The sequence below is a fragment of the Prenolepis imparis genome, unplaced genomic scaffold, assembly GCF_030444845.1.
Source record: "Prenolepis imparis isolate NDT839.2.m4 unplaced genomic scaffold, iyPreImpa1.0 SCAF_4, whole genome shotgun sequence".
Taxonomy (NCBI): Eukaryota; Metazoa; Arthropoda; class Insecta; order Hymenoptera; family Formicidae; genus Prenolepis; species Prenolepis imparis.
In genome coordinates this window covers 11252940-11267830 of record NW_028141162.1, presented here as the reverse complement: position 1 = coordinate 11267830, position 14891 = coordinate 11252940, and the positions used below count along the sequence as shown (strand labels likewise).

General features: G+C 36.3%; 2 protein-coding genes across 6 annotated transcripts in view; one reads left to right on the top strand and one right to left on the bottom strand.

Moving 5' to 3' along the window:
• Nucleotides 1-14891, top strand: part of LOC145935685 (agrin) — a 495549-nt gene that overhangs the window by 144981 nt on the left and 335677 nt on the right. For all 5 annotated transcript variants that reach the window (XM_083037214.1, XM_083037210.1, XM_083037213.1 and 2 more), the window contains one exon: nucleotides 2767-2802. In XM_083037214.1, coding sequence (XP_082893340.1) covers nucleotides 2769-2802 — 34 coding nt within the window. In that variant the 5' untranslated portion in view covers nucleotides 2767-2768. The remainder of the gene's footprint in view (nucleotides 1-2766; nucleotides 2803-14891) is intronic.
• Nucleotides 1-14891, bottom strand: part of LOC145935697 (uncharacterized) — a 231744-nt gene that overhangs the window by 84422 nt on the left and 132431 nt on the right. The window lies entirely within an intron of this gene.

The window sequence follows — 14891 nt, the reverse complement described above, 5'->3', positions numbered from 1 at the left end:
CCGGCAGGACTTTGGTGTCTCATTGATATATCTATCTTGCACGGAGAAACTCCGTGTCACGCGACTGAACGTTAATAAATCCATTAAAATACAAAAGATACACGCGTGATATAAATACGAAAAATATATAGAATATAAATTATAGTGATAACATGCTTGATTTTATGCCTTATAATTAATATATATTATAATATAAATGTAGTTTGGTGTTTATGTAATATGTAATTTAATATAGAAATTACATATATGCAATAATTCACGACAGATATAATAAACGCAAAAATATCACGTACGATCTATTATTTAATGGAATGAAAATCTCAGTTTGCGGAATGGGACAATCACACTATCACACTAGGTGTTTCGTCGGAGAATCGAGGCTTTTGATGCGCCAAGCTCTTATGCAAATTGCACGCGACGGTTCTTACGTATGCACGCACGCTCGCACTCGCGTACCGATATGCATCTCACGGAACTTAATCGCCTTGTGCGTTATCCTCTACGACGTATGCGAGCAGCGACGTGTGTTTCCTGTGTGCGTCAAGCTCTAGGCGGCTTCGTTCTATCTCGGAAAGGGAGAATATCGGTGCGATATCGGCATACACACAAATTCTCGACTTGCGTACATATCGATGGTTTGGCATGGCTCCAACAGCAAACACACACACACACACACACACACACACACATATATATATACACACACACATATACATATATATAGGAACGTATGCAATCTCTTGAGTGACGTTCTGGACGATGCAATCATTTTCTTCCAAATGTCGAATTTGGAAATTTATGAGACGCACGACTAGAGTATTTATTTTTTCATCGTTTGCAGTACTTTTTATAGACTGAGTCTTGGATACTCTCCCCGATAATTTTATAGAGATTTATTTAAACTGATTTAAATTTTATTGTAATTTATTTGATACTGCACAAATTATTCGGAGTTTGATTATTTATTCATGCACGATAAAAAATATTCAATAAAAAGTAATGGCAAATTATTTAAAAAGATCCGCGCGACATGTAAAACCTTTTTAAAATATATATATTCATGATTTAAACATAGAATTGAACGAATTACGTCTGTATGCTGCATAGTTCCATAATTAAACCGCGATTTAAATTACAAAGGAAAAGTTCGCTGTGCGAATTGGTCGAAGAATAAGCGCTTGAAATTTTACGTGAAGGACTGCTATATTTTTCTTTTTTTCGCGATATACATTTATACGCCATTTACGGAATTTTGTTTAGAGCTTACGATACTGAAAGCGGAAAATATTCATATTTCGCTTCAAGGAATTTCTCAGTCACTTTCTTCCATCTCGCGACGACATGATAACGCAATATCTCATTGATCGCGTTTTGCTTCCGTGATGGACGTTCACCGTTTGGCAATCCATATCTCTCAAAATTCACATGAAAAATTGTAATTATTTTCGAAGTCATATATAAGCGCACGGAATCTCTTTAAAAAGGGAATTTTTTTAAGGGTTCTCTGAAAAGGATAATTAAAAGTTTCACGAGAAGCTTCGGAGCGGATGAAACGCGCAGCACGATATCCGAATTTTCCTGCCGTTCGTTTTTCGTAATTATGTCACGCTATGTCGTTCTCTTTTCATTTATCGTGTATGAAAAAGAATTATTCGATTTGATTTGACAAATCAAAATGTAGAAAATGAAAAGTGATCTAAAATATTGTAATTAAAAATTGAAATAGAGAAAATGCAATTTAGGCACGTAACATCAAACTCTATTGGTTTTATCATATTGTCATTTCTAAGCAAAAATTGGTAGCTTGGTACTTGATTAATAAACACATAGGATATACAAATAACGATAATATATACCTATATCATATTCCTCCGTCAAACGACTATATTAAAAATTATATTAAAAATTATGTTAAAATACAAGAAATTGGTATTTGTGCTTTCTTTAAGTTGTCTAGATGCTTTGTAGCTTTATATATTTCATTTCGCGCGACTCGTTATACGACAAGAGCCGCGTTCCGGACAACCAGCAAGAATGGGCACTAATTAAGGTGGACTTTAATTAAATTAAAGTTCTTAATTAAGTTGCATCAGTTAAACAGAATAAATCTTATCGTGACGTAAGCGCTAATATAAATTACTTAATTCCATGTAGAACGGCAGTCTCTTTCGCAGCTTGTGCGCAATGCTAATTGTGTCATTGCAATTATTTCGCATTTTAAACGGCCAAGATAGAAGGCTTCTGCCAGCTTTATGACGAGAATCGCATTTCTCGAATATTATTTTATGAATTTATTCTACCGGAATATATATACCGTTTTCAGCGACTCACGTTTGAATTACTTTAGAACGTGCAGAATGTCTTATGACTATCGCATTATTTTTTAATAATAGATTAACAAATTCGTAATTTGTGTAAAAAACTATTTAATTACAAATACGACCATCTGTAATCAAATATTTCAATCGATCAAACTACAAGAAGGTGACACATTTTTATTTTCGGATTAATTATGATTAATGGATTAATTACGATAGTGGATTTTTCTAGAGATTAGAATCATAAAATGGATTAAAAAATAATGCGGCAACTAATGCGAGATGCAGTCTAGATGTTACACTGCTAAAATCACGACATGAAATTTTCATGTCGTAATTACGGTGATGGTATAAAAAAGGAATGTCGAGCTTTGTAAGTAATTAACTGCGTGTATATATATATATTATAACTAATCTTACTAATATTAACCCTTTTCTCTCTTTTCAGACATGTCCTACAAGCCGCGTCATCCCATTATCGAGGGTAAGTATTTTCTGACATAATATACATACATATGTAACATTAATGGTATGCCAATTTAAATCGGGAAAAGCCTCTCACTCGCGTTTGAAACACAGCATACGTATATATGGCACTTTGTACAAGCGCGCACTATATTGATTTTCCAAATAGACAGCGAGATCTACGTCAATTTCTCATGGTCTTTCCGGCAAAATTCATAGCGCATTTTTGTTAATACCAGTATTAAACGTAATTACGATATGTCACATTTCACTACGTAAAATCACTCGTCGCTATAAATTATTCGCTCTTTGCCAAACTAACGTATTATTATATTTCATGCATAATACGTTTAATCTGGATAGATTTGTATCGAAAATCGAGAGGGTGAAAAGTGAGAAAATGAAATCGCGACAATTTTTACTTATAATCAATAATGCTCGCACTTCGTACAAAATTCGCCAATATATTCTTATATTTTTTTGTACGAAGAACTGTATTTGCTAGTGAAATCGTAGATTTAGATAGCTCGACACGCGACGTTTAGAGACGTGTTATTCCGAAGAATAACCCGACGGAATGCGGGCCGAGTGGTGCCTTTCAAAACGACCAGCTCAATTACAACATGAAACGCACAGCGTACCTCGCATACCGTGAAATCGCGTTATAGCCGCCAAAACGATCGCGATACACGTGCATTTCACACTCACGTCCCGCAACGCTGGGCGTCGCGTTACATAGACAGTTTTCAAAGATATATTTTTTCGCGCCCCCCTTAACGACATTTAATTTATCTCGTTATTGCGTAGCGCGAATAATTGTAATCTCATCATCGTTCGCGAGATTCGATTGTGAGAGGGAACGTCCGTGAATCGTGATGAAATATATGAAGAGAAGATTTCAGATAACTGAATACACTAAAATTTCTGGATATTAATTTTTATTTCGTGCCATAATAATATTTTAAATTGTAGAATATGTATGGAAAAAATATAGTTGTAAAATATTTTATAAAGAGCTTGGTAACATTAATTAAAAAATCTCTCGTGATTATGAAAGGTATTCGGATTTTTGAAAGGCGTCAATTCCTTTGAAAATTTCACCATACTTTCACTTTACTTGCGGAGCAATATTAATATCCACAAAATGAGAGGATAGTATCGCGGGCGACGAGATATCAAAATTGTTGATCCAGAATCATCCTCACAGATTCGTTTCTTCTTTCCTATCTCTGTTTATCTCTTTTTCATACGCGAACACGCGGATGTGTACGCACACGTGCGTGTTATTTGAACAAAATAAAAACACACAAACAGTCCTTGGAGTAAAAGCATAATACACTGAAAAATTTCCCGCCGCGATGTGTGTATATGCATGCAGATATTGACACAGTTCTATTAAATATTTCCGAGCTCCTACCATGTCACCTTATGTTTTTTTTTTCGTAGTCACTACCGAAGTAATCCCGAGCGGGCGCAATCTCCTTTAAGGTTGTCGCTCTTCAAACATGAAATCGCCCTTCAAACTCGGGGGATACTCGGTCGCGCTTCGCGATTATTTGCATTCCAATATATCTGTGTTCGTCTCTTCCTCCCTTAACTTCTTCCGAGGCCGCTCTCAATCCAGACTATTCTCATTATCGCAGTTACTCTTGTTACCTCGTGCGCCTATTCTCGTTATCGTGTCTGCTCTCGTTACCCGTTGGCTACTCTCATTAGCGAGATCCATGACGCTATGTCTATACTCTATACGATACGCCAATCCCTTTCGCTATCTTGCATTTCTTTGATCAATCCAGAGTTTTCGAATATTCGAATAGTCGAATATTCGAATATGTATATATCGTACGTAATCCGAATCTATTGTTATACCAGAATAGAATGTATGTACAGACACAAATAAAAAAATACCTAATTAATTGATGAATTTAAATCACACTGACAATGAGTTTTATTTGATTCCTCTTTTAGCAGTCTTCTTAATTTCCCGACCTGTCGTCTCCATGTAATTAACTCTCAAATTAAATTTTAATTATATAAAACGAGGCTTATCATTATGAAAGCTCAATTTTCATTCTTTAATTACATTCTTGCAGCTTCACTCAATGGACGGTTTATATATGATTTTTCAATATATTCGATATTTAAAATATTTATTAATATTTTTGGAAACGAGATTTATATAAGAAAAATACGACAGAGAAAATATATACAAATGAAACAAGAACAATATTCTTCTGTGTGTTTGATGGAAACTTCTGTATCAATATAATTCTTTTCATCTCAACATACAATCATTATTCGCTTTTACAGGTTTTACAGCGATTATTATATCTCGATGATCGCGTCCCGTTACTAAAGTTTGGATACATACTCATATCGGTGACAATTTACATTGAGCTCACTATTGTCCGCAATGGATGCTGCTAGACGTGATTGTGTACAATTAGCCGCGATTGTGCAACAAAGGGACATATTCACGCGTATGCAGCCGATATACTCGCGTTCTTCAGAGATATTATATCCGACACTCGACTCCGATAGAATTGGACAGATATATGTATATTATATATAGCTCTTTGCATGTATATTACTCGTGTTTATTACGTTTCATACTACAGTAAAATCGTACGTGCCTTTGCTAATGTCTGTAAGATAGCTTCATGTAGCGACATAAAACTCGAAATTGGCTATCTGCCACATGATGTTGATTGTACAATTTATAATGTGGTATATGTTTAGTACATGTACACTCGTACAATGTGTACTTGGTCAATATTAATATCGAAATTGCCTGCATCCTGTTCAACAATCATATTCATTATTGCGTTTACAACTACTAGTAAAAATTTAATTAAAATAAAGTCCATTGGAGAAATTCGTGAAAAATATGACTTATAACAACTGAAAAACAATTTCTTAAAAAAATCTACTCTTCTATTTTCCAATATATTTATATTTAACTATATTTTCTCCAAAAATCATTTTAAACAATTTTCCTCTTTGAAAGGCGTCTCTGCGAAAAACGCTATGTATTATATTAGCTCAAGAATTAGCACTAAATTAAGCACCAAATTTTCTCATCATACTCACTCGATAATGGTATAATCGTTAGGACGATTAATTTGCTCAAATGTATTTAATAGCTATTTCGCGGACTCTACATATATTCGTTAGCATATTGAAAACGCGTGTACCTACGTACGTGCAACAGACTGCACGTCAGGGGAAATACATTACATATTACATGTAATGCAAAGTTTTGCGCAAACAGAAACGAGCGCATGTAGCATTACGTATATTACATATAAGCTACACAGTTATATGTACGTATATGTATAAATACGATACGCAGGAATAGCTGGTTTCTCTGTTTTTTATGATTAGTTCATTGCATTTCATAAAAAGTTGTTTACACATTGCGCGAATAAATCTATAACTACATTTAAAAATTATTGTTATAACTTGATATTAAAATAAATACCATTTTCTATAGAAGTTAACTTCCGATAGATTAGTTGAGAATAATAATATACGAAAGAATGTACGATAGAATACGCGTGAAATAAATAAATTTTCAAAAAATAAAATTATTTTTAAAATATTTTATATATGGATAAACATTTTATATATTTGTCGCAACAGAAATACAAATATATTCGTCTGTATAATGTATTTTCGTAAATATATCGTATGTGCGTATAAAGACGCACGCGCGCGTTTGAGAACCACTGTCCCTCTACTGTAAATCTCTACGCGGCGGGTCGATGCGACTCGAAACTGAAACCCTCGCGGTCTATATAGGGATGGAGGTGAGGACCGACCGAGTTAGCTTTCATTCGCTAAAAGGCCACCGAAACGCCATTGTACTATCTCTCGAGAATATAACCGGCGAAATGATACGCGACGCTTGCGTTTTGGTCACTCGATTTGCCAGTAACGGAATGACGCCTCTGTGTAAATTCGAGTGGTAACGGGCTGATGTTGCTGGAAGAGAGCGAATCGATTACGTAACTCGGGCCGTGCCCGAGCGAAAAATGGGTTCTATGTATGTATATGCGTATAATATACGTTCTTGAAAGAGCACAGGTATTTTAATCGATCATGTCATATCGATTGATGGAGTAGTTGTTTATCGTATCTATACTTGCACCTGCAATCTCGTTAATTCATCATCGATTTTGTCGTAGCCAGGTATACTTTCTATGCTGTATATTTTTCGCAAAGAGAGAGAGAGAGAGAGATGATTCATCGCTATTCAACGCCGCACAATTATACCGTATTACATCAGATACGCAAATTAATAGGCGATACAACCTATCATTGGAATATCTCCTTGTCGGATTATCGATTATTCAATTATATCTCTGACAATCCCTCCTTCCCATGAATATAGAGCATAAGATTATAATGTAACGCTATAATTGGAGAAGTATGTAAGAGGGTCGCGAGAATGCGAAAAAAAAACGTACGAAACTCAGTCAAAGGTCAATGGCAACGAAAGTTTTTCCGATGCCGCTTTTATTACCGCTCTTAGTATCGCGTTGTTTTCCGAAACTTGAACGCAGTTGGCGCATCTTTTCTCTATCCTGCATATACGCTCTCGATATGCTGCCAAGAACCTTTATCAAGTACGCGGCACCGTTGCACCTATCTTACGAGAGGGGTGTGATAAGGTTACGCTAAGAAATTGCCTCTCGCGCGAAGAGAGGGTGGCTGCCAGGACCTGAAGGGCAAACTTTCTCCCGGCGAACCACGTTTCCTTTTCTTCCCCCCGTCACTTCCTTCCGTCTTATCCTTCCTTCCTTCCGTCTACTAAATCCAACTCGGTCTTACTTCGTTCCGAAACTACTACTTGACGATTTCTTCTTGTTGCACTTCAAGCGCGCCCAGTGTTAGTTCGCGAGACGTCGATCAGCGGAAAGAAGAGAGTCGAAGGTTTACACGAAGTCGGGTGGAAAAGAATCTTACACAGTCGTTATCTTGTCACGAAAGAAGTACGGCGCACGTGATACGCACTCTTTTCGGATTGTTGCGTCACTGTTTCTCCACTCATCGTCTTTCTAGATTTTAGTTCGTCTTTTCAAATCTCGTGTATTAGACAAATATGAAAAAAAAAAAAATAAAATCCGTTTAAATGATGATCACTATTGATTATACCGATGGGGATAGAAAGAGATTGTAAAAATATTTGTACTAGTGTAAAAATACACGCTTCGTCGAAGTTTCCAATAAATTTTCAGCATTTGCTGATAGCGTAGCCTTCATCAGAATTAATCCGTATATGCGATGAGCAAACTCGCTAAAGCGTCTCAGTTTGCCAGGAGTGTCATTTTTGCGTACCTACTCGATATCGCGTCCGATATGCGCAACAGACCCGCGATGCGTAATGTAATTACGTTACGTAACATGCGTAATTATCGTCCGTAATAACGCTTCGTTCTATTTATGAATCAGTAACGTAGAGAGAGGAAAATTGTTGCAGGATTAAAATTACCATTATTTTAACGAGACGTCAGCGAGATTTACATGTTATCTATTTATGATTATAACGCAAGCTAAAGATAAAATGCGAGATGAAAATATTATGCGTCGTTGATTCTTTGATGCCAAAAGTTAATACTTGATGTGACAGATAAGTCCAAATTAACTTTAGCAGATTCCAATGAAATATAGATATATGAAAACAGAAAGTTTCAAAAAGTCGTTAATATTTGCATTTATTAACATTTACTTCATGTATATATCTTCTTATTAAATGATGAAACTTGTTTCACATAGCACACACAATATGATATAATTTTTTAAATAATTACTCATTGATTGCTCATTAATTAGATCCGTAATCTCAATAGAAGTTTGTAAAATTCAAAATCCATATTAAAGAATTAAATTAATATCGATTAACGTTAATCTTTTAATTAACTACGTTCTCTTTTTCTGATAGGTACGATATGATCTCAATAAATCACGACATTTATTATGCAGTTTTAATACTTTTTCTAAGATTATTTTATAGATATAATACTAGAATAAGAACATTTAAGAATTTTTAATAATTAATAACCTTTTTCAATCAATACAGCATTTGAGTCTATGACCGGACTTGGAACCGGTTGATCAAAACTTAATTAATGCAACTAATGTCTGATACGTTTGCTTGGATCTAGTTTTGCTTCACCGACAGCAAGCTGGTCGATCTTCTCTTCGGTTTATTCTGCGATAAGCGGCAGGTGTGCAGTAACATAAACATTTTATTACATTATTGTACCACTGTGTGTTCAGACCAGCGAACACAGAGCTAATTGACTTTCGTCGATAACAGTTTCCCGCAATAGTTTCCCAATACCGAGAGCTGTAACGGGAACGTTCATGGGATTCGAAGAGATTTCGTTAATTGATCGATATTTATTTAAAGGATCCGCGAGTTCCCTTCCTCGTACACGCAATAACAAAGATTTACTAAATCGCCTACAACAATTATAAATGAGTTAATCATGTAAAAACAAAGTGTTTATTTTTTTATACGATATATTTTTATATCGATAAATAAAATATATATACAAGATTTTATTATCGCTTCAGGTACAAAATATTGGACAAAAATTTGAAAATTTCACAGATTATATTCAATTTAAATCGTGAAAAAATTCAGTGATACGATATTATTACATTATCATTGCTGTATTTATCTGCATTTTTATAGCAAATTGAAAAAAAAAATAGATGTCGATTGATATCCATCAAACCTATAATCCTATAATAATTCAAATTCATAACGAGAGAATAAGATTATATATTTATAGAGCTGAACGTTAATACATATATCGAATGATAATATTTTACGAGACGGGTAACCTGAAAATAATTTCCGTTTTTCCGATATCGGTCTTTCGACCCATCACTCTTGCAGGCGTAGTAGAAATGCTTTGGTTGCGCAACCCAGATATAAAACTAAAAAGCATCGAAGGAAAGCAAGCTTTCGTCGCCAGCTTTAGCAGCGTCGTTGGAACGGGGGAATTCTTATAATCCGCATGAATTAAAATGCTAATGCTAGTTGATGATGGAACATAAGTCTCTTATGTCAAGATTTATAATATTTTTATTAATTTCTATCTATATTCTATTTCTATCTATATTCCGTTATGTATATATCTATATTCCGTTAACATACAAAGATTATTTATTTCACAAAAAATATCTTCAAATACTTAACAAGGAATATGATTTATTCATCAATTTATTCTTTATCTACTTTGCATCTAAATCTTCATTATAATATTATAGTATTCTCTAAAAATATCAACTATTGATTTTGACGTTAAAATCAATAAAATAAAATATAATATTCTTCTGATCAATCTGTCTAGTGCGCGCAAAGAATTTTTGTCAATTTTTTGATGATATCAATGAAATAAAGAAATAAGAAAATGGATAGTATAATTACGATTTTCGATTTTCGTTGCGAGGTGATGTGTCGTCGAGTGTTTCTGGGTTAAATCCACAACGAAGGGCAGAAATAGCGCGATGGGCTGTCGACTCTCTGAAAGCGCGATAATCGACGACCCGATGTCCCCGGCCCGTTGCATCGGATATCAGCCGGCGTGAAAATGTTACGGCATCGGCACGGTAACTAAAAAAGAGGGAGATAGAAACAGGCCCATATTCCCGCGCGTGGAATTCGTGCGCTACTGAAAATCGAGGGCATAAATTAATCAACTGGGCGAATCCTGCGGACCGACAGCCTCGTTTATCGACGTTTTCCCTCGTTCTTTCCCAGGTTTTCGAAAAAATAGATTTTGTAAATGCAGAAAGTTTACAATATTGTAAAATATGAATTGCAATAATTGATTTTGCGTATTTTTTGTGTTCATTAAAAATTTTTACTCGTAAAAAAAAAGGTGTACTTTGATTTTATTTTCTCTAATTGCGTAATTTTAAATTAATATTACTGACTTATTATTTTATGTATGTTATTTTCCTATTTTATGTTTTTATCAAAAATTAGTAGGTATTTTTCTCTTTTCTATCCATGTCTGAAAAACAAATTATTTGATTTTTTGAATATTCGATTTTTTTACACATCGTGTATGTTTCTTATTTATTATATTAAAGATATGTTGAGATGTCTATGTAAATGAATAGGAAACCCTGTAATTTAAATTATATATTGTTCTCCTGTGGGGGGGGGGGAGGGAGATTATGCAGATATATAACTTATACACCACGAGCATTAAGCTCACGAAAATTTACCCAAGACTTCGAAACACGTTTTATCGAGACGTGTAATCACGTACAAGGCAGCATCGATGGTAGGTTTTACCGCGGTCGTTCGTTAAAATCGTCGAGCGTCGAATCCGTCGTAACGTCGATAAATCCGAGAGTAACGGCGCGACCTTAAATTAACGGATTAAAGTCGCATTAACTAAATGCGAGATTGACGCGGTTTCGCCGGGTTTCTCAGTGTATGTACCTGTAACGCCGTCGTTGGTTTGCGCTGTGTATCGCGACATATACGTGTATGTGTGTGTGTGCACTCCTGCGAGGACCTCGTAACTTCTGCAGCAGCGTGCTGTGACTGAGACATGGTTCCCCCGGGATCGCTGGTCGAGATTTACGAATCCCCTAACCCTCCCTTCGTATCGCCCCGTACCGTCGATTTATACACGTGTGCGCTCGGTACACTCGTGCGGCGCCGCGCTCTCCTTCCGGCTTTGTACAACGAGTCGTTCCTTTGAAAATGAGAGAGGAAACCTTAGCGACCTTTAAACCCGCCGCTTAGAAACGCTTTTCCGTCCGGAGGAAAAACGGCGACCCAAGTGGAAAGTCGGTCGTCGCGCTGCGAAAAGCTCTGCGCGCTCTACATGATCGCTTTAGCGCTTTGATTCCTTCAAATACGAATTATTTCTTTCGACAAGAGAAAATATTTCGCGTAAATAGTTCGTCGTCTGCAAACTACGTTAAACGCACCATTAATGGAATGTATTAATTACAGATCGCGTTTAATCGAATAATTTCTAATTGATCTTTTCCTTTGGGAGAATTTAAACTGATAACAAGACATAATTTTGTATCTTTTTAATAATAAGAATTATTTAGATGTGACTTCTGCGCTTTAAAAATACAAATAACAAACACTTATCTTTGACTTAACTGCGAATGGAATTTTAATTGAAGATCGTACTATTGAAACAATGAATATTGATAATTCTTTGTAACGTGCTGTACATACAACCAATAAGAAAATTAATAATTTACATTTATAAAATCCAATTTATCGAAAGATAATTTTCTACAAATTTGTATTGAGAGCTTTTAAACACATGACAATCTATTAAGAAGACATGTTACCGTTTCAAATCACGTACGAAAATATATAGGTACTGGGACGATATTAAGGCTGATACGCGCGCTGAATACATCCTTTGGATTGTCACATTGAACTCCTCTATCGTGTTCATAATACCGGTACTATAGTTCGCATCGACGAGCCTCTTTGTGTCCGCGCGATATCGAGTTCAAGCACAACGTGCTTGCAAGCAAAAGGGAATACTGTGACAACAAGTATTCGTCTACACATTTTCGTGGCTTTCGGCGGTCTCCAGGAGAAAGAGAAAGAGAGGGAAGTTGTAAATTGTTTATGAAATGGAATTTTCAGAATATTTTATCGCGTCGCTGTTCTAAATAAACGGCCTATTACAAAACTCATAAAATACAAATAAAGCGAACATTCATATGATAATTCAATCATTCAGAAACGTCAAGAGAAACAGAGTACGATTAAAAAGAAGAAGATACCATGGAGATACGATGAATTTCTGTTAAATATTTACCAAGAAAAAATTTTCCAAAATAACGACCTTTAAATAATTAAAATGATGGATTTAATTAAAACTTTTTTCTCTTCCTTCACTATCTACTTCACGATGTGCTGCGACAAACTGTAATGTTTTGGATTTTATCGAAAATCGGACGAGAAGATTGGTCTGGTTTTTCGATATAGCGTGTGCCGAATCGCTCGGTAATATCGTTGCGAAAGTATTCCTCGGCGGGATGTATTCGCATTGTATGCAGTTCCAGGAACGTCCTTAGGAGAGACGAGCTAGTCTCGGGATAACCGATTGCGGCAATAATGCGCGCATTGTGGCTCGTTCTGGTGCATTCCCTTTCGCTGAGCCCTCCACGCCCGTCGAGTTCCAGATACACAGCCGATTGCGACCCAATACCAGGATGAGCGAAATCCTGATACGACCTCATATACCTGCCTGCTATCTGACTGCATGTTCCAGCAACAATGGTGCATTACGTCCGTTTAATCGATGATAAATCACTGGCCGATATCCGTGACCGATAGCCGTGCCTGTCTTTCGAGGTCAACGCCAGTGGAAATATTTATCGGTCGCGCAAAATGATTTATTCCGATGCACACATTTCGCGTCGACGGTGCGCGTTTTGTTATTAAATTTCGATCTCATAATCTCGATAGTCGTGTAGCCGACAGTATCCCGCGCGATCTTTTTAAGGACCAGATGTTTTCCATCGCATCGCAATATCTCGTCAATTTAATCTTTGCTTTTATATATGTGTATATATGCATGCAGTTATCTCTACGATTTATATTATATACATCATCAATGTGTGTATATATGGTATGCGATTGGTTCGATAATTAGTTTCTCGAATTAAGAGTTTTGATATAGCGACTGTCCGAACAAATTTTCGCGTTTAAAAAAAATCAAACGTTTCTTCGTTGGAAAGTACATTTTTGCGACTCTCGACGAGATCCCAATCTCTCCGGGACACCCTGTATACACGCAGTGTTCCAAATAGCCTCCGTTGCCCCCTCCGGGGGGGACTCCATAAAGACTGATTTACGCGTTGGATTTATGAAGACCGTTCGGTTTTCTGGGCCGTATTTCACCGATGCCGGGCCTTTCTTTTTTTAACGCGTGGAACCTTCAATCTTTTTTCCCTTCTCTCTCTCCCTTTCTCTCACTCTCTTTTCTGCCCCAGCGCGAATCGCAGGTACCAACTATCCCGAAAAATCGCGACGATCGATGCAATAATTGTATCGAACCGCACCAGCTGTTCCGTTTCATAATCGCACAATTCAATCGGACCAGATTTCGCGGCTAGTAACGCTCGCTTGCGAATCGTTCGCGTGTATTTAAGTGCGCGCAATTATTACGTCGATCTGTTGCGAGATCGATTCATCGGCATTATTTTCCTGCATTTTGCAATTTTGCGTGCAAGAAAAAGTTTGTTTTTTTCGTCAAATAATTGTAAATGTGTGTAGATAGTAATTCAACTAGCGACAATAAAGTAGTAACTGCTTTATGCTTTCTATCTTTTGAGTTTACCGTTGCATTTTCCGGCATTATTTCTCGCATCATCGTCGTTAGCTTTTTTCTCTACGTCTCTCTAGAAACATGTTCCGAAACAAATCCATTTCTCTTTTATTCATTCTTCCTTTGTTTCCCCATTTTTTGATCACGCGGCCTGTAACGACATTTTGCCGATCGATGCATCGCGGCAGGATTGTAACAATGCGGCGTTGCGGCCGCACGTACACCGGCCGTTATGTCTGATAATCGCATAATTCAAGCGGGGGTGGATTTGCACGACGCGCGATAGCCGCTTTCTCATTCGGAAAAAAGCACTAAAAAGCAAATGCGATTGGATAAAGTGGATAGCGGACTGCAAATTTTCTATTGTCCCGCTAGTGTCGCTTCGCCGAAGCGTTCCGCATCGTATATCGGCGAGTGATTAGCGAAAAACGTCGGCTCAGCAAGTCACCCGAAATTCAATTCGTGTGAAAATACCTAACGGTCCATTGTTCTCCCCATTGTACTACTCCCTGCGAGGACAAAAAAAGAGGAAAAACGCTATTAAAACTGCGAGGAATAGTTTTGATTTGTAGTATAAAAGGATGTAAATGTCTCTCTCTTTCTCTTCTCCCTCCCTTCTCTTTTTCTATCTATTTTTAGCTTCATTCGTGATTGATGTAATAAAATAAAATTAAGATTTGATATTGAATTACCTAACGATTTTTTATTTAATATATTTATTATATATATTTTTTATATATTTAATATATATTTAATATATGTA